Source organism: Oncorhynchus nerka, linkage group LG21, assembly GCF_034236695.1.
Source record: "Oncorhynchus nerka isolate Pitt River linkage group LG21, Oner_Uvic_2.0, whole genome shotgun sequence".
NCBI classification, from domain to species: Eukaryota; Metazoa; Chordata; class Actinopteri; order Salmoniformes; family Salmonidae; genus Oncorhynchus; species Oncorhynchus nerka.
The window spans coordinates 11,405,217-11,423,877 of NC_088416.1; the positions used below are offsets into that span (position 1 = coordinate 11,405,217).

Consider the following 18,661-nt stretch of genomic DNA (forward strand, 5'->3'; position numbering starts at 1 on the left):
TCAGCTGTCCCTGTCAGGCCAAGGCCAGAGATAATTGTGGCTGTGACCTTTTTCTGTGGCCCTTAACTCACTCTTTTCACATTCCAGGGCAATCGGAATTGTCCCACGGCTTGCGTCCAAAATGGCACCGCTATTCCCGATGTAGTGCACTACTTTTGACCATAGGGATCTGGTAAAAGGTAGTGCACTACATAGACAATAGGGTGCCATTTGGAATGAATCCCCATGTTGTAATAATAACAACACTGCAAACTCACCCACCGTGTCACCAGAATATCCCAACCGTCATTATCCACCCCTTGGGGCTCATTTTTGGATGGAGGTGGGGGGTGGAGGATGTAAAGTCAAGGACATAAATAATACTGCATGAGTACAAGGCAAATTGTATCTGTCTGTGAATTGTGACTGATGTACATTTGAGGATTGTGTATTCTGATCATTTATGTACATGACTTTGGCACTTATCTGTCTCCATAAATGAATACTAGTGTGACATATTGCAGAATGAAACAGATACCATGTGTTGCTTGAGGCCACCTGTATTTAGCTCTGATGATGCAGTTTAGTTCACAACTTTGATCAGAGAACAGTCAATGTGGAAATCGTTCAGTTTAGGTCTTGACTATCTATGTATGATGAAATAATATTTTTATTTGAAATGTTCAGAGACAAGAACAATACCTACCATTTGTTGAACCAGAGATAGGATATGCTGTGGTAAAATGGGATTCATGCATGTATAAAATGCAGAGCTCATAAAACAGGGACATTCTTACTGTAGTATGCTAACTTTAGGAAGGAGGAATGTTTAACAGTTTTGATGGGTCCCCAAAAACACTTTACAAGTTGCTCTTATGCCATGTAAAAGCTTCTGTAGTTACACAGCAGCTGTACATGGTGAAAGCAAATACAGTTGAAGTCAGAAGTTTACATACACTTAGGTTGGCGTCATTAAAACTCGTTTTTTCCAACCACTCCGCAAATTTCTTGTTCACAAACTAAAGTTTTGGCAAGTCGGTTAGGACATTTACTTTGTGCATTACACAAGTAATTTTTCCAACAATTGTTTACAGACAGATTATTTCACTTACAGTGAATTCTATCACAATTCCAGTGGGTCAGAAGTTGACATACACTAAATTGACAGTGCCTTTAAAACAGCTTGGAAAATTCCAGAAAATGTCATGACTTTAGAAGCTTTTGATAGGCTAATTTACATCATTTGAGTCAATTGGAGGTGTACCTGTGGATGTATTTCAAGGCTTTACCTTCAAACACAGTGCCTCTTTGCTTGACATCATAGGAAAAATCTAAAGAAATCAGCCAAGACCTCAGAAACATAAAATTGTAGACCTCCAAAAGTCTGGTTCATCATTGGGAGAAATTTCCAAACTCCTGAAGATACCACGTTCATCTGTACAAACAATAGTACGCAAGTATAAACACCATGGGACCACGCAGCCGTCATACCTCTCAGGAAGGAGACACGTTCTGTCTCCTAGAGATGAGCGTACTTTGGTGCGAAAAGTGCAAATCAATCCCATAACAGCAAAGGACGTTGTGAAGATGCTGGAGGAAACAGGTGCAAAGTATCTATATCCACAGAAAAACTGGTCCTATACCGACATAACCTGAAAGACCGCTCAACAAGGAAGAAGCCACTGATCCAAAACCGCCATAAAAAAGCTAGACTACGGTTTGCAACTGCACATGGTGTCACGTTCGTTATAATGAATGTCGGACCAAAGCGCAGCGTATGTTGAGTTCCACATAATATTTTAATAGTGAAACTTAGTAAAACAAACAAACAACAAACCGTTTCTACAGAAATGCTACGGGCAATAATGGGAATCATACACAAACCCCATAGAAAATAAACCTAGAACCCCACATAGAAATAATAAACTAGACTAAGACCCCTAGTCACGCCCTGACCTACTCTACCATAGAAAATACAGTCTTTCTATGGTCAGGACGTGACACATGGGGACAAAGATCGTACTTTTTGGAGAAATGTACTCTGGTCTAATGAAAAAAAAAATTGAACTGTTTGGCCATAATGACCATCATTATGTTGGGAGGAAAATGGGGGATGCTTGCAAGCCGAAGAACACCATCCCAACCGTGAAGCACGGGGGTGGCAGCAGCATGTAGTGAGGGTGCTTTGCTGCAGGAGGGAATGGTGCACTTCACAAAATAGATGGCATCATGAGGGGGGAAATTATGTGGATATATTAAAGCAACATCTCAAGACATCAGTCAGGAAGTTAAAGCGTTGTTGCAAATGGGTCTTCCAAATGGACAATGACCCCAAGAATATTTCCAAAGTTGTGGCAAAATGGCTTAAGGACAACAAAGTCAAGGTATTGGAGTGGCCATCACAAAGCCCTGACCTCAATCCTATAGACAATGTGTGGGCAGAGCTGAAAAAGCGTGTGCGAGCAAGGAGGTCTACAAACCTGACTCAGTTACACCAGCTCTGTCAGGAGGAATGGGCCAAAATTCATCCAACTTCATCCAACTACCCGAAACATTTCAACCAAGTTCAACAATTTAAAGGCAATGGTACCAAATACTAATTGAGTGTATGTAAACTTCTGACCCACTGGGAATGTGATGAAAGAAAGAAAAGCTGAAATAAATCATTCTCTCTACTATTATTTTGACATTTCACATTCTTAAAATAAAGTGGTGATCCTAACTGACCTAAAACAGAGAATTTGAACTAGGATTAAATATCAGGAATGGTGAAAAACTGAGTTTAAATCTTTTTGGCTAAGGTGTATGTAAACTTCAGACTTTAACTGTATATAGAAAAATTCTGTAATTGTTTTGAAAGGAAACTTTCCAAATTCTGTTTCAAATGTGAACTAGTGCAGTTACTATGCATACCATCACATCAAGATATTACAATTCCATAGTGGTGTAAAGTACTTATGTAAATGTACATTTAACTACTTAAGTAGTTTTTTGAGGTATCTGTACTTTACTTCACTATTTATTTTTTTGACTACTTTTACTTTTACTTCACTACATTCCTAAAGAAAATGTTGTACTTTTTACTCCATACATTTTCCCTGACACCCAAAAGTACTCATTACATTTTGAATGCTTAGCAGGACAGGAATTGACCAATTTACATAGTTGTCAAGAGAGCATCTCTACTGAGTGTTGGAGTGTGCCCCTAGCTATCCATACATTTTAAAAACATGAACAATTATGCCATTTGGTTTGCTTAATTTGACTAATTTGAAATTATTTATATTTGACTTTTGATACTTTAGTACATTTTTGCAATTACATTTAGTGTTGATACTTAAGTATATTTAAAACCAAATACTTTTAGACTTTTACTCAAGTAGTATATTACTGGGTGTCTTTCACTTTTACTTGAGTCATTTCCTATTAAAGGTATCTTTACTTTTACTCAAGTATGACAATTGGGTACATTTTCCACCATTGCAATTCCATGTTGGCATAACTGTCTGTGGAACTCAGGTGTAACACCTGTATTTTGCTATACGTTTTGTCTGCATAAAATACGTTTCTATAAATTGAAACGTATATTTTCCGTCGCAAAGTGGCTACAACAACTCTATAACAAACCTATTACAATAAATGCCACAACTCAACACACATCTTAGTTGAACTTGCACTTGCCTAAGACTAGATGGCGCGAATGGTCCAGTAAACGACCAAACAAATTGATACCCAAACAGCATCAGTGAAAAACAGTGAGAACTTGTTAACCCATCTTTTGGTCGCAGAAGATATTTCATGGTAGGTTATGCATGCCTAAATCAGCTAGACCTGTGATGTAACAGATTGCTTCATTTGATAGTAACATTTTCTATAACATGATTAAGAATGGAGTAATTGTAGAAGGGGAAGATACCAGTTCCTGTTAAATATTTCTTCCCCTACTTACTTTCAGCTGTGAAAGGCTATTTCATAAGCTACGTTTGCGTTTTCTGTGAAATGTAAGTTCATTTTGGCCTGTGTGTAAAAACATTTGAATGGTTTTCAAAAGAAAATCTGGTCACTCAACAGAACATTTGAGTTTGTTCAACAAACATTTGATGAGCTATTCCGAGATATAGATTCTTAAACAAACGGTCAAATGCGGGCTACTGTAAATTATGTGAATTTACAGTGTCTACAGCTATGTTTTTTTCTTGACCACAATACAAATGTGGGTCTTCCAAATGAGCTAATTCACGTTTTGGTTCGCCTAGACATGAAATTATTATATATATATTTTTTATTTAACCTTTATTTAACGAGACATGAATAACCCTGCCGATTGTGGTCTGAGTTAATCTTATATCAAAACATGTTAGGAGTGTTAATAAAGGCTGTAAAAGTAGCCTACAGACACAGATAAACGTTAATTACCTTTCTTACACTTTTGGTTTAGGCTCCTTCAAGTCCTTCCATAACTTCCAGAGTTTAGTCTAAGATTGGCAGAAAAATACATGAATAATAGTATCTTCAAGAAATATATGTCATTATAAGGACATAATTGGATCGCTTCTTCATGCAACCAATTACAGAATAAATCAAAAGTTTGGTTTCAAAGCGGTTTTGCCTGCCTGCACGTCCTGCAGGCTAAGCTTCACTTCATCAAATATATTTTATAATCTGAAAATAGCTTTAATATCCTACCGCCGAGGTATCTAATTCATTTCAAATGAATGAGATATGTTCTTAACCTCACATATTCCAAGTATTTAAGAGGTTGATAAGATTCCATCTACTCATAGGTAAATCCTCGAGAGAGATAAGGCCAAATTAATTTTCTATGGACAAGGTAGCCACTCTCTCTGGGTAAAGCTACGGTATTTTGAAGGCAACCACCGGCCAGCCTCCCAGTTTGAATCTTGGCAAGGTTATATGCGTCTTTGGATAACACGTTGGACAAACTCTATACGGCTTTCATGCCATATTTAAATCACTGTTCCTCCAATCTTCATTTAAAGTTGACCCGATAACATTAATACTCTGTTGGTTCCCTACGTAAACGTCAAAGGGTTTACAGACTACAACGTACAGTGAATAAAGACATTCTTAATTTTATGCACGGTCGGCGAGGGAACTTTAGTTATTGAACTTGATAGGCTGTAGTTCAGTGACTGTCTTTTGACACTTACAAGTACAGTCATCTATTTGCAAGCTCTCATTACACAATGTTGACCATGTCCCCAAAGCACCAAACCATCAATGTTTGTATTGGAGAACAGAGGCCTGTGGCTTGATGTACGCTTAATTGCGCCCATTCTCTTCCCACTTCTACTGTCATATTGGACAGAAGGTCTAAGGTCTGTCAATCAATTATGCGAAGTTGTTTCAAATTCTGACACACAACCTCCAATAAAATAAATGTTTTAGAGTGCTATTATAAACCTGAGAAAAAAAATAAGTGAATAGCTTATTTGTTAGACTACTTTTATTTTTTGGGGGAAAATGGACAGCTGTTTCTATTCATGGTCAGTTATTTGCTTATTTATAGCCTATCTTTTGTTAATATTTATATGTATTCTTTAAATAACCTAATGCGTTCTCGTTATTGCCACAGCAAAACTTCCAGTTGAGCACCAGATAATGCAACCCCTATCTGCGATTGAATATCTGCGATTGAATATCTGCTATTTTTACAGTTATCAAACGCCCCCACCTGGTTCTCCACTTGATGTGGCCCATTCCAATACGCGACCAGTTATGGCTACCACTACTTCCGGGTTTGCACAAATTGGTCAAAGCTACCCTCTCTGCGTTATGCGCCCTGCAACAACACACACACGCGCGCGCATTTGGAGACCCAAGCACGGCATTCGCACTGCACATCGGGATCCACCAACACACCGACGGACAGTCGACGGCTCCTTTAAGAAAAACTAAGTAAGAAAATATCACCCCTCCTTCTTCAGATCTCCACTTGGATGGTATTGCATCAAAGAAAACCTTCACTGGAGTTGCAATTGATCGAGGACACGATGGGGACTGTTTTTGAACATCTTTACATGAATATCTGAAGAATTCCAAGTGAGGGAAGAGCGCGACGAGTCATCATTAATTAAGCAACTTGACAACCTCGATATTGATTGACAGCTTGCTTGTTGAGCGAGACTAGAGTATCAATGTTTTTTTCTTCTGTAAGGGGCATTTTACACCAGTCTCAAGCGTGAAGTCGTAGCCGAGTGTCGCTTGTCTATGAACGGTCTCCAGGAGAAAGAGAAGGAGCTCTGTACTGGATTGTGGTGTTTTTATCTACTGCTGGATTTATGCTTGCAGTCTAGCAACCACCCTCTCTGGAGAGACGAGCACAATATTCTTAATCTTGCATTTGGAGTTAGGTGTTTATTTTCCCTCAGCCCTGGCCTCGTAGAAGACGTTTAGAGTCCGATTGGAATCGGCGAGAGTGACAGGCCGATGGCGCAACGGGTGCGTATTGACAGAACTTTTAGCGATGGCAATAAAACTACAATTGAGACGTGGCTTATTACTGTGCGCAATTATCCATATGTATGGCAAAACAAGCAGGCAGCTATGCAATAAGAGGTTGTTTCGGCCCTTTGGTAGAGCTATAAATGGTCAAATATACTTCTGCTACGTGCTAGCCTATACTATTCAGCATTTGAACGTGTGTGAGTAGAATAAACAATTGCATTTTCATATTGTCTAAAGAGCTATAGACTGCAGACTGCAAACTTCATCGCATAATTCATTTTTACTATTATGACATGTGTTTTGATATTCTACATTTCATAAACGCAGCATCCGTCTTTGGGGGGGGTTAATGTTGGGGGCCAGTGTTTAATGTTTAATGTTGGGGGGCCAGTGTTTAATGTTTAATGTTGGGGGGGGCAGTGTTCAATTTAAAAGATTACAAAAAACATTATGTAGGTTTGGTAACAAGAACATGGACGACAATTCACAAATGTTTTGTGTGTATGCAATTTCAGTCTTTACAGATATGCGAATTATGTAAAGAATGTTCGCTTTGTGTTTTAGTTTGTTGATATCTGTATTTTTCAACATTTCATAATATTGATACATTCTTACCTGATATATGACATACAAATAAATCAATTCAACATTTAGAATAACAAATATTTGATTACTTCAAAACGTTCTCGAAATAGTTTAGATAGGCCACGTATAGCCAAGCATGAACAATTAGCCTATCTAAAAATGCATCTGTCATTTTAAACGTTTCTTTAAGCTATTAGTTTTGTCAAGATAAACAGAACAATATTTGATTTCTTTGAAATATCAGCAAGAATACAGACTGAAAAGTGTAGACATTTGTGATATTGTTTTGTCTAAGCAAGACCCTGTAGTTCTAATCGCCTGAAAGAATTACGCATACCAAAACCGTTTGAAAGGTGTAGACACATAAAAATCAACTTCTTTTTCACAACGTTTTAACATGTTAATGGTTCAACACTAATCCACAAACAATGAACATTTTCCATTGATATTTAATTAGACGATCAACATAGGCTTTTATTGCCACTAATATTATTCCTACCACTAAACATACGATAGGTTACTATTAGCATCATGTACCTAACACATTAGCACTTATTTTATATACTAATTTAGAAGGCCTAGACTTAATTGCTATAATTAGTATAGACTGCCAACAACATAATTTAAGCTATTTTACCATTTTTGTTAATAGATTTTTCTTGTTATTAGTCTTTATAATTCGTTTTTATTGTCAGTATTATTACATTATTACATTTAGTTTAGCTATTATCAACAAAGGCCTTCATTCAAAATCAGGAGAGGTAGCACAACAGTGTCACTGGTTATTCTTTTAGAATATTCTCTATCTTTCACTTTTGACAGTATGAAGACCTTCCCCACTATGGAATGGACGGAGTAGGGCTTCCCTCGACTATGTACGGGGACCCTCATGCAGCGCGCTCCATGCAGGCGGTTCACCTGAACCACGGGCCCCAGTTCCACTCGCACCAGTACCCGCACTCAACACACGCCAGTGCCATACCGCCCAGTATGGGCTCCTCCGTCAACGACGCTATAAAAAGAGACAAAGATGCCATTTACGGGTACGTTTATTTTACTGCCAACGTAAAGTGTATAACCATTGGGGATATCAAGCACCACAAATGTGAGCGATGGAAGTTTAAGAGAGAGGGTGGCTTTGAGAAATTCTCGCTAATTATAACCTCTTCTGTGTTCGGTCATTACGCATGGTGCTATATAGGCTTGTTAAAACGTATATCTGCTTTGAAATGTTAAATTATGACATTGTCCCCTGAGTTTTCGAAAAAGATGCATAGGTTATGTTTGCATTTGGCTTTCAGTCTAACTATAATGTTATTTTGCATTCACAAAATTAATGATTTGGATGTATCCTATTGTTTAGCCGGAGTCAGTGGTCGAGATAGATAACCTAACTCCCTAAGTGTTTCTAAATCCAACTCTCAGAATTAAAAATTGTACATCAAACACATTCTCGAACTACCCTGCCTATACTTCAAAAAATGTATAGGCAGTGTTGTTTATATTTGTGTACCATAATATAGGCCTATTTTCAGGCCAAGTTTAATAGTCTTAAACTCTATTGAAAAGTTCATCATGTATTTTTTTTGCCTGAGCTAATCTCACTGAAGAATGTGGCGTTATTTCGTTGTCCTAAAATGTTGAATCGTGTTCTAAATAAGACACTCGAGAGCTGAGGATGCCATACAGTATTTCATGCAGTAAGACTAGGCCTACTTTTATGCAATTATTGTGCTGATACATTTCTGAATGTTTTATTAGTGCAATATTTATTCAATTTACAACTGAAGACAGTAGGCAATGTGAGTGAAAGTCGATGTAACCTACTTTCTTAGTTTGGGCCTATACCGACTCGCAAACTTTCCAAGGCGGCGTACAGCGTTAATGTCCTCTCTCTTCCTTTTTAGGCACCCTCTTTTCCCACTTCTAGCTCTGATTTTTGAAAAATGTGAATTAGCAACTTGCACGCCGAGAGAAACTGGGGTCGCTGGAGGTGACGTGTGTTCCTCTGAGTCTTTTAATGAGGATATAGCAGTATTTTCAAAACAGGTTGGACATATCTATTTACTTGTTTTGGTTGAATTTTAAATTCGTTCAAATTCGTATATTCTAGGGTAGATAACAGTTGTGCATATATAGATGTTTTGTCATTCTGCATTGTGGAAACTATGTAAGCGACAAACTGTCCTATGCATGTGAACACCATGGTTATGAATGATGTATGACACTCAGTGAACAGTGAACTGCTAACACTTTTGTTTCAGATTCGATCAGAGAAGCCTATATTTTCATCAAATCCAGAAATTGATAACTTGGTAAGAACACACTTGCTTTAGGCCCTTCACAGAAACAGTATCAAACCTATGAATACATTCACGAATTGTTTACAGTAGCCAACGCTTTAGTGTGAATTGGACTTCATCGCAGTCCTTGTTATTAATGGTGGCATAGCAGATACACGCTCGTGTAATCGTAATCTGTCAAAACGATTTTCTTGTCATGAAGTTTGTTTGCGTTCATGCTAATTATTTTAATCCTAATGATCTCACGCACACGCACACGCACACACACACACACACACACACACACACACACACACACACACACACACACGCGTAATGATAATCATAATGTGACGCTCCAAAATGTGAATAAGATGTTTTAATGCAAACGTTTTCCTTCTAGATGATACAAGCAATTCAAGTATTACGGTTTCATCTGCTCGAGCTGGAGAAGGTATATTTACTCATACCCATCTCATGCACGGTATATTTTATCACCATCTATTGCGACGATGCATAGCATTAGGCTATAACTCCGCAGTAGAGGTGTAATAGTGGTGGTAGTATATTTGGTTGCCCAGGTAAATGTGCATGTTGCGGAGTTGATAATGTTGTCATTGATGGATGCGCTTGCAGAATATTAGGCGAGGGCGTTTATATAATAGTCGCATATTGCTCATGTTATGCCTGTATTGCAACTTTCATTCGTGAGGAGAACAAGTTGCTAAAGTAGCCTACAGTTCTCGCTCAATTATATACAAAAAATAAGACAAATAAAATAATCATTCGTTTTTCTACAAGTAATGTAAAATGCATGTGATGCAATGTAGTTCTGCTATTTTTGAAGCCAATGTGCTTGAATAGTATCTTAGGCCTGTCACAAGGCCAGGGATAGGCTATTCTTTATAATTACCATTCATTGCCACCATCTACATTTGATTTTTTAGGGCTTTCCCATATGGTATATAGTGCTCACTCAGTTTTCATACATGTTTGTTTGGCCTCTGTGTTTGCAGGTACACGAGTTATGCGATAATTTCTGTCATCGATACATCAGCTGCTTGAAAGGAAAAATGCCCATTGATTTGGTCATAGACGACAGGGACGGTGGAAATAAATCTGACAGTGAAGATTTTACAAGGTCGTCTGGGCCTCTTGATCAGGTAAGCTCTTGCCTATTACGTGCGTATTAATACAAGTGTCGTCTATTAAGTGCATTTGAATTGTAGGCCTATACAGAGAACATGTCGCACGCGTTTTATGCTGTCCAGATCGTTTAATCAAAATAGATAGGCCTATGGAAAACATATAATTTAGGAAATTGTTGGCCTCCTCTTAGTGATATAGATTAGGAAGCGACTTTAAAATAAATCAAATATCAAATGTAGGCCTAACATTTGACAAAATGACCACGAGAACAAAGTTTGTATTCCATTTCATTTCAAAGCATAATAAATTGTTTCATCTTTTTTCGGACATGAACATTATTATGTTTTGGAAAAAACGTGTTTGAAGTAAGGATCCCAGAAAACAGTTGCTTGGCTTTTATTACATAACTTCTTGAATGAGTGCATTGGGGGACTATGGGACACATTTGAATTGTTATTATGCAATTTTATGGTGTTTTTAGGTGTTAATTATGTTCATTGTGCTGCATGTGCTTGAAAAAAGATGCCATTGATCAAAAAAGGGACAAGAGGTGAAAAGTCAAGTCTGCTCCTTTTTCATGTGAATGCAACCAAGCCAGTTTTCAAGTCACGTTGCACCCACTCTTTGAGCAAGGCTTTAAGAAAATGGAATCCCTTCCTCCGAGTGCCATGTCAGCCACACAGCAACGTGTTAACCATTTAACCCTTTAATTTACCAAAGCAACGAGCATAAACTCAGGCTTCCCCTAGCCAATGTCAGCCTGTTGTTGAGATGCTCTGAGTGTCCCATTCACTGTACTACAGGGTTCCAAGCTCTGTATTATAAAATAATCCTCTATCCAAGTCTATGCTGTATTCTAGTGTGAATCACACTACTATATATCCACTAATGAACACGTATCCCCTTCAGTCCTCTCATTTCCATCAGATAGGGAGACTTCCATCCAGTAGTACTTCTGTCACATCTGCTGATTTGCACTTTGACGGTCATCTTTGACGGTGTGCTGCCACCTGCCAGAGTGTTTTTATGATCGATCAAACACCGCGATCAATGATGAGCGCAGGTCCCCTGAGTCTTATAAGCACTCTTGATTTATGCTTTTGATTTAACAAATTGTGTGGCTCAGTTGGTAAGAGTGTGGCGCTAGCAAAGCCTGTCGTCGGCTCGATTCCCGCTGGGGTTACATATACTAACATGCAAGTCGCTTTGAATAAAAGTGTCTTCTAAATGGCATATGTTATGAAGCAGCACACTCAAGTGTAGCCCCTGGATGTGGAGGTCAACCCAATAACCAGTCCCACCAGCCTCTACTCTCCCACCCATAAGTCCATACATGGTACAGCACCCGCCCGACACACCTTACAGGCACTTTGTCCCCTCACCTCTAGACCAATAGTGTACCCTTTTCACACTTAATCCCACACTTAGTTTCTCTTCTCAAGTGGGGCTGCATAGGGAGTACCTAACACTGATTATGGGTGAATAGTGGGAGGTGGTTGGCGGTGTGTGTGTGTGTGAATATGCATGTGTGTGTGTTCGTGTACATGTGTGTGTGTGTGTGTGTGTCTCGGGTCTTGCCACCCTCGGTCTCTCAGGAGCGGTTCCATTCTGACAGAACCAATCTCTTCAGTCCTGTACTCACTCGCTCTCTTCTATCCCCCTGGCTCGTTTCGTTGGGAGCCCCTCTTGTTGGAGTTGGCCATTGCTGCTTTAACCATTTGTGTTCCGAGCATATGTTCCTGATTACCACAGCCTGACGGCATTCTCTTGGTATGCAGCGTAATACATGATATATATTTTTCATTTTTTTCCTTCCCAAAGAGGACTTATTATTATCCATTTGCTGGTCAAAAACAATTCTGAGTAATAGGGTTTGCATTCTGACCTGGAGTTAGCATTGAGTTGGCCACGATGCGCCGCCAACTGAGGGGAGTAGCTAGCCAGTGTGTACAGGGCTGTTTACTACAGGCGGCTACAGTGTTTCTCCTTTTCCCTCCACATGATATGTACTGCATATGATATGGATATGATATGTAAGGAAACTAAGAATGCGGCTTTCGTGCCGACGTACCTAGGGTCTCCATCCACATCTCTTTTAATCAGTCGGCCGTGGATGATTCTTTATGACTAACACCTGTTAAATCCCTTGGTTTCTACATTGCGCATAGACAATTGACGCGCTCTCTGTGGTAAATCGTATTCATACGGTAGTTTCTTGGCTGATTGTTGGTGTCATGTCATCCAATCAGATCTCGTGGAGCAGAGACCACGATGACACGGCATCAGTTCGCTCGGCGGGGACGCCCGGGCCCTCCAGTGGGGGACACACGTCACACAGTGGGGACAACAACAGTGAAGAAGGTAAGGATTCACTGATAGGTAAGATAACAGGATAGTTGTCCATCACTATTGCTTTTGTCTTTCAAGTATACTTTCATATCAGTGGGAGGAACGAGGAAGCTATTTTAGAGTTCTGGGACAGATCAGATTCACCTACAGGTAGAAATACTAGAAAGCTGTCCACCATTATCGCTTTTACCTATCAAGTACTTTCCGGTTAGCGAGACACTGTTGGGACGGATCCGATGTCAAGCCAATGAGTGAGTGTCACGTGTTGTCGAGTTTGGATTGGATGTAATGTTGAACAGAAAGAGAGACAGCACAGAGAAAGAGAGAGTGAGTGATGAGGGTTGACAGAAAAATGTGAATGCTGAGCTCAGCCTGGGACTGGATCTGGAAGAAAGGGCGCATTATGTTCTTGTCGACTGAGCGACGATTTATATACCAGCCTCTGCGCCTCTTTTATTTGGACATGGGGAAAGAGTAATAACAGAGAGCAACACACACGCACACACGCACACACGCACACACACACGCACACACACACACACACACACACACACACACACACACACACACACACACACAAAAATGCTAGGCTAGCTCCTAATGGTTGAGGTAGAGAAGAAGACTAAAAGGGACTCTCTCTCCTCTGCTATTGGCCGTCTTTATGAGCAGGGCTCTGGGTTTGTGGACTCCCACCACACTGTCCAAATAGTTTCAGTCAGATGTGTATCACCTATTACCAGGGCCATTTGCAAAGTGCTGTTTGTGTGCCAAGTGCAACAAGCGTTCAGGGGTTTTGTTATCTCCCGAATACATTTTCAGTTTAGCACCGCCACGGGTGGACTGCATCGGGGACATCTGTGTGTTTTAACTCCCAAACACAAATACAGTCACACAGCCAGAACACAAGACCCAGAACACAAGGCCCAGAATACAAGGCCCAGAATACAAGGCCCAGAATACAAGGCCCAGAACACAAGGCCCAGAACACAAGGCCCAGAACACAAACACCCCTAATGTCCTTTTTTATTCCCCATTTGGATGGTTGGGAAATTGTGTCTCCATCAAGGGAAGTATTTGACAGAAACGTATTGGTTGAGCTTCTGTTGGAAAGTGGATTCTTGGTTGATCCCTATTGGGGTATGTCGTCCAGGGATACCCTAACACGGGTTCCTTGCATCTCGTAGATAGTCCTACAGGACCAGAGAAGCTACCACTGGATAGTCATGGTTTTCTGACTTTTCAGGAAAAACCTGATTACATACCCGAGGAGAGATTTGTTATCTCCCACTTTAACTGAAAGAAAAACCATCTCTCACCTGTAGGGAGGGGAGGTGTCATTGCCGGGAAAAAGAGGAGGAAGAAAGAAAACAAAGGGAAAGCTGGTAAATAATGTCCCAAATAAGGCAAACTGTTTCAACGACTTAGTTCATCGCTATGGGGATGTCTGCGGTTTGGTCAAACATTTAGCTTCTGTTCATTTGAGCTTGCAGGTAGCCAATAGAGAAAGTCCATCCCAAGACAAGTGGTCAATTAATCTCAATCTTTTCTTTGTGCATTGTCCGTGTTTTGTTGTTTATGGTTGCTTGAAGTTATCACAAGCCTGGCCTGAGCAGCGAGGCCGTTCTTCACAGACCCTTGGATTGGCCAATGGTCAATGGACAATGGTCACATGGCTACCTTGCTCCTATAGGGAAGTGCGTCTTGCAAGAAATTACCAATGGCGGAAGCCTGGTGCAAAATAAAAGGTCCTCTCTCCTCCCAGGCCCCTTGCACCAGACCATGGCCAATAACATGTTGTGCAAACACTTCTGAAAGCTCAGCAATTGAGCAGGCCAGCAGCCGTTGCGAGCGCCGAGCTTTGGGAGCTTGACTTATAATGTGTGCGTGAAAAGTGCAAGTGCGATTTTTGTGCCCCTTAACCTTGACGCTGGAAGAGAAAGGAGTAAGCAGCGATATTGAACGGTAGAAGAAGAAAAAAAGCTGGGAATGGAATGAGGGCAAAGGGAATAAAATAAAGAAGAGGGAGAGAGAGAGGGAGAGAGAGCGAGGGAAAGAGAGCGAGGGTGAGCAATGCATCCTTTGGTTTGGCGTGTGCATGGTCAAGGCTGCATAACCACAGCTGAGCTGACTTCATGTTCAGAGTTTTTTATTCTTCTAGGGGCAACACATTCCTTTGTATGGCCTCACTCCTCCACTGGATGCCAGACAGGAAAGCAGAGCGTAGCGGTGACTTCCCTTTGCCACTACCACTTTCTCCGGACCTCCCCAAGTCACTGCATCGCTTTGCTCCTTCCTTCATCTTTTAACACAACCCCCCCCCCCCCCCCCTTTCACAGTCACACACAGCTGGATGTAGAGGAGGAGGAGGATTTGACATGTGCAGCTCTAGTCACTGTAGAGCGCGTGTCCCCCCGTCTCCGTCTCCACCCGCTACCCAAGTTGTCGCTGTGAAGCTCGGAGCTGTCACAAACCATTAGCAGGTTGGGCCCCAAAGTCACCCCAGCGGCGGCATATCTCTCCTCGTGGCGTTTGGGCTCGAGAACGCTGCCGCAACGCGGCGCAGTGCGGAGTGAAAACAGCCTGAGGGAGCCCGCCGTCGTCCCCCTAATGAGGCCGAGAGCTTGTTTATGGACTTCAGCATAATTTTTATGATTATTTCCACCTTCTCAGACACTTGTCGGTCCCAGTAGAATCTCACCTCTGTTTTGGCGGTGGAGGTAATGGCAGGAGAAGCCTAAGCGAAGTCAACCTCCCAGCTAGTGAAGTCACCACTGATATTATACTCAGGTGGTCAGTAGTTGCTGCCATATGCCTGCTCTGCTCGGCTTTAACTGACTGTCTCTAACCTTGCCTGTTGCTGTTAAAAGGGGGGGGGGGATTAAATCAAATTAACCTCATTACATGGCACTTGACAAGAATACTGCGTACGACATGATTTGTAATTGCATTTGGGTGGAGAGGTTAGCAGTTAGTGGGGGCTTTGCTAAAGTTGAAATGGACTTAATGTTGGATCGAAGGAAGCCTGGTCCCAGATATGTTGTGCTGTCTTGCCAACTCCTATGATAGAGTTGGCAAGACAGTACAGCGTGATCCAGGGCCAGGCAACCTTCAATCCAGCATTTCATCCAGTTCGTCTTTAGCAAAGCCCTCGGCGTGCCCCAAACAATGACCATAGGAGTTGGCAAGGCAGCACAAACCGATCTGAGACCAGGCGAGATCGAAGGAGCATTCACTTCCAATGAGACATCTTGGATTATGAACCCAGGGCCAGCAGTGTAGCTCCCTCGGGCCAGATGGGAGCTAAGTAAACATAAGAGGTGGACTTTAGAGGAAAAAACAGCGAGGAACAAACTGGGTATTAAATCATTGGCTGGTTTTGGACTGCGTGTGCATCCCAAATGGCACCCTATTCCTTACAGAGTGCAGCACTATGGACCCTGGTCAAAAAGTAGTGCACTATGTAGGGAATAGGGTGCCATTTGGGACACACTCTAGGTCAGTGGTATCTTGGAGATGTACTGTATGGATTTTGGGGGTGGATAGATGGTGCTCTGGGTGGGTCATATCAAATCCACAGTACAGTGAGTCAGAGAGTTCAACCCCACAGTACAGTGAGTCAGAGAGTTCAACCCCACAGTACAGTGAGTCAGAGAGTTCAACCCCTGGCTTAAAAGCTTTCTGAGATATATATATATATATATATATATATATATATATATATATATATATATAAGGATTTATGAATATACATACATTTGTTCTGGGGAGGTTTGGTGCATCACGTGTACAGTACATGGGAGTGTTTTGTATGGAACATTGAAGACTCAACCTATTCGTTCAGACACTCTCTTCTGATAAATATGTGAAGGTTTCTTGGATGAAGATGTTGATGAGTCAATCGTTTGAAATGTGGAGAGAAATAGATTTTTCCCCAGATCCATCCATATTTCAACTTTAGAGCTTTAGAGCAGTAACTCTATTACGGCATCCTGCAGTTTGATCCATGTGTTCAGAGCTGTGATAAAACTGTGTAAAAAGGGTAGAATGTCTGTAGAAAACATGATCAGTTGCTGTCTTTTGCCCAAGATGCTGCAGCAGAATTCTCTCCTTTTGGTTGAAAACATTTATCTTTTAATGCACTAACTCAACACATTCAGCTAAGCAAGGCCAGGAAAGCACGATCGCTGGCTAATCATGCAAAATATAAAGTTTGTCATTCCACAACAAGCAAAATGAGCAGTTGACTATTGTCCAAGAGAAGATAGTCGGTTGCCAGGTTGTAGCAGAATGGTCCGTCCTTATTCCCTACACAACCTGGGGAAATTTGTTTTAAAAAATACAATTTCTGAAGTTAAACTAGCAGTTGTTTTCTGTTTGCCCAAGAGGAGATAGTCGTTTGCCAGGTTGGAGCCGAAATGTCCCAAACCTCCCTCCTTAGCTCCCCAACGGAACCACTCACCCACACAAACTGTCGCCTTTGTTTGTACAGGTGACTGCATGGACAACGGGGTGGCCTCTCCCAGCACTGGGGACGACGACGACCCTGACAAGGAAAAGAGGGATCGTCACAACAAGAAGCGAGGCATCTTCCCTAAAGTGGCCACCAACATCATGAGGGCGTGGCTCTTCCAGCACTTAACGGTGAGTAGAGTGGTGGATCACCATTACACTTCTTAGAAGCCAAGCAGGGAGACCTCAATACCGGTGGTCATTTTGAGCTCCAAGTCATGCCCTTTTAGCCTCAGTTATACTTTACGGGTGTTTAGCGTTGTTGTGACAAGTCTGAAATGTAGCAATGAGGGAGGGATTTTTCCACTGCTGTCTAGCAGGTTTAGAAGGATTTGACTGTTGAAATGACTTTTGAATTGACTCCACCGAAGTTGTCATGCGGGTGTGTGTACGTGTGTGTGTTTGTTTGACAAGGCATATCAAAGCTCTAGTGAAAGTTATTTTGTAGATAACTTCTCCCTAACTCTCCTGTCAGTCGCTACGAGTGAAGTGAGTTGTGATAAAAGACTTTGGTTAACATTCACATCAAATCAAACTATATTTGTCGCATGCGCCAAATACAACAAGACCTTACCGTGAAATGCTTACTTACAGGCCTTTAACCAACAGGGCAGTTCAAGAAGAGTCAATAAAATATTTACCAAATAAACTAAGGTAAAAAATTGAATTAAAAAAATTATAAAAAGTAACACAATAACATAACAATAATGAGGCTATATACAGGGTGTACCAGTACCAAGTCAGTGTGCGGGGGTACAGGTTAGTTGAGGTCATTTGTACATGTAGGTAGGGGTGAAGTGACTATGCATAGATAACATAGACAGCGAGTAGCAGCAGTGAACAAAACAAATGGGGGGAGGTCAATGTAAATAGTCGAGTGGCCATTTGATTAATTGTTCAGCAGTCTTATGGCTTGAGGGTAGAAGCTGTACCGAGCAGTTGCCATACCAGGTAGTGATGCAACTGGCCAGGATGCTCTCAGCGGTGCAGCTGTAGAACATTTTGAGGATCTGTGGACCCATGCCAAATCTTTTCAGTCTCCTGAGGGGGAAAAGGTTTTGTCGTGCCCTCTTCACGACTGTCTTGGTGTGTTTGGACCATGATAGTTCGTTGGTGATGTGGGCACCAAGGAACTTGAAACTCTCGACCCGCTCCACTACAGCCCTGTTGATGTTAATGGGGGCCTGTTCGGCCCGCCTTTTCCTGTAGTCCACGATCAGCTCCATTGTCTTGCTCACATTGAGGGAGAGGTTGTTGTCCTGGCACCACACTGCCAGTACTCTGACCTCCTCCCTATAGGCTGTCTCGTCATTGTCTGTGATCAGGCCTACCACTGTTGT

General features: G+C 41.3%; 1 protein-coding gene across 2 annotated transcripts in view; it reads left to right on the forward strand.

Annotated features, from left to right (window-relative positions):
• Positions 1-5,823: 5,823 nt before the first annotated feature.
• The window catches only part of LOC115103905 (homeobox protein Meis1), a 36,480-nt gene continuing 23,642 nt past the window's right edge, over positions 5,824-18,661 (forward strand). For both annotated transcript variants that reach the window (XM_029624948.2, XM_029624949.2), the window contains exons 1-8: positions 5,824-6,441; positions 7,855-8,075; positions 8,940-9,081; positions 9,297-9,347; positions 9,718-9,768; positions 10,331-10,477; positions 12,713-12,824; positions 17,302-17,453. In XM_029624948.2, coding sequence (XP_029480808.1) covers positions 6,430-6,441; positions 7,855-8,075; positions 8,940-9,081; positions 9,297-9,347; positions 9,718-9,768; positions 10,331-10,477; positions 12,713-12,824; positions 17,302-17,453 — 888 coding nt within the window. In that variant the 5' untranslated portion in view covers positions 5,824-6,429. The remainder of the gene's footprint in view (positions 6,442-7,854; positions 8,076-8,939; positions 9,082-9,296; positions 9,348-9,717; positions 9,769-10,330; positions 10,478-12,712; positions 12,825-17,301; positions 17,454-18,661) is intronic.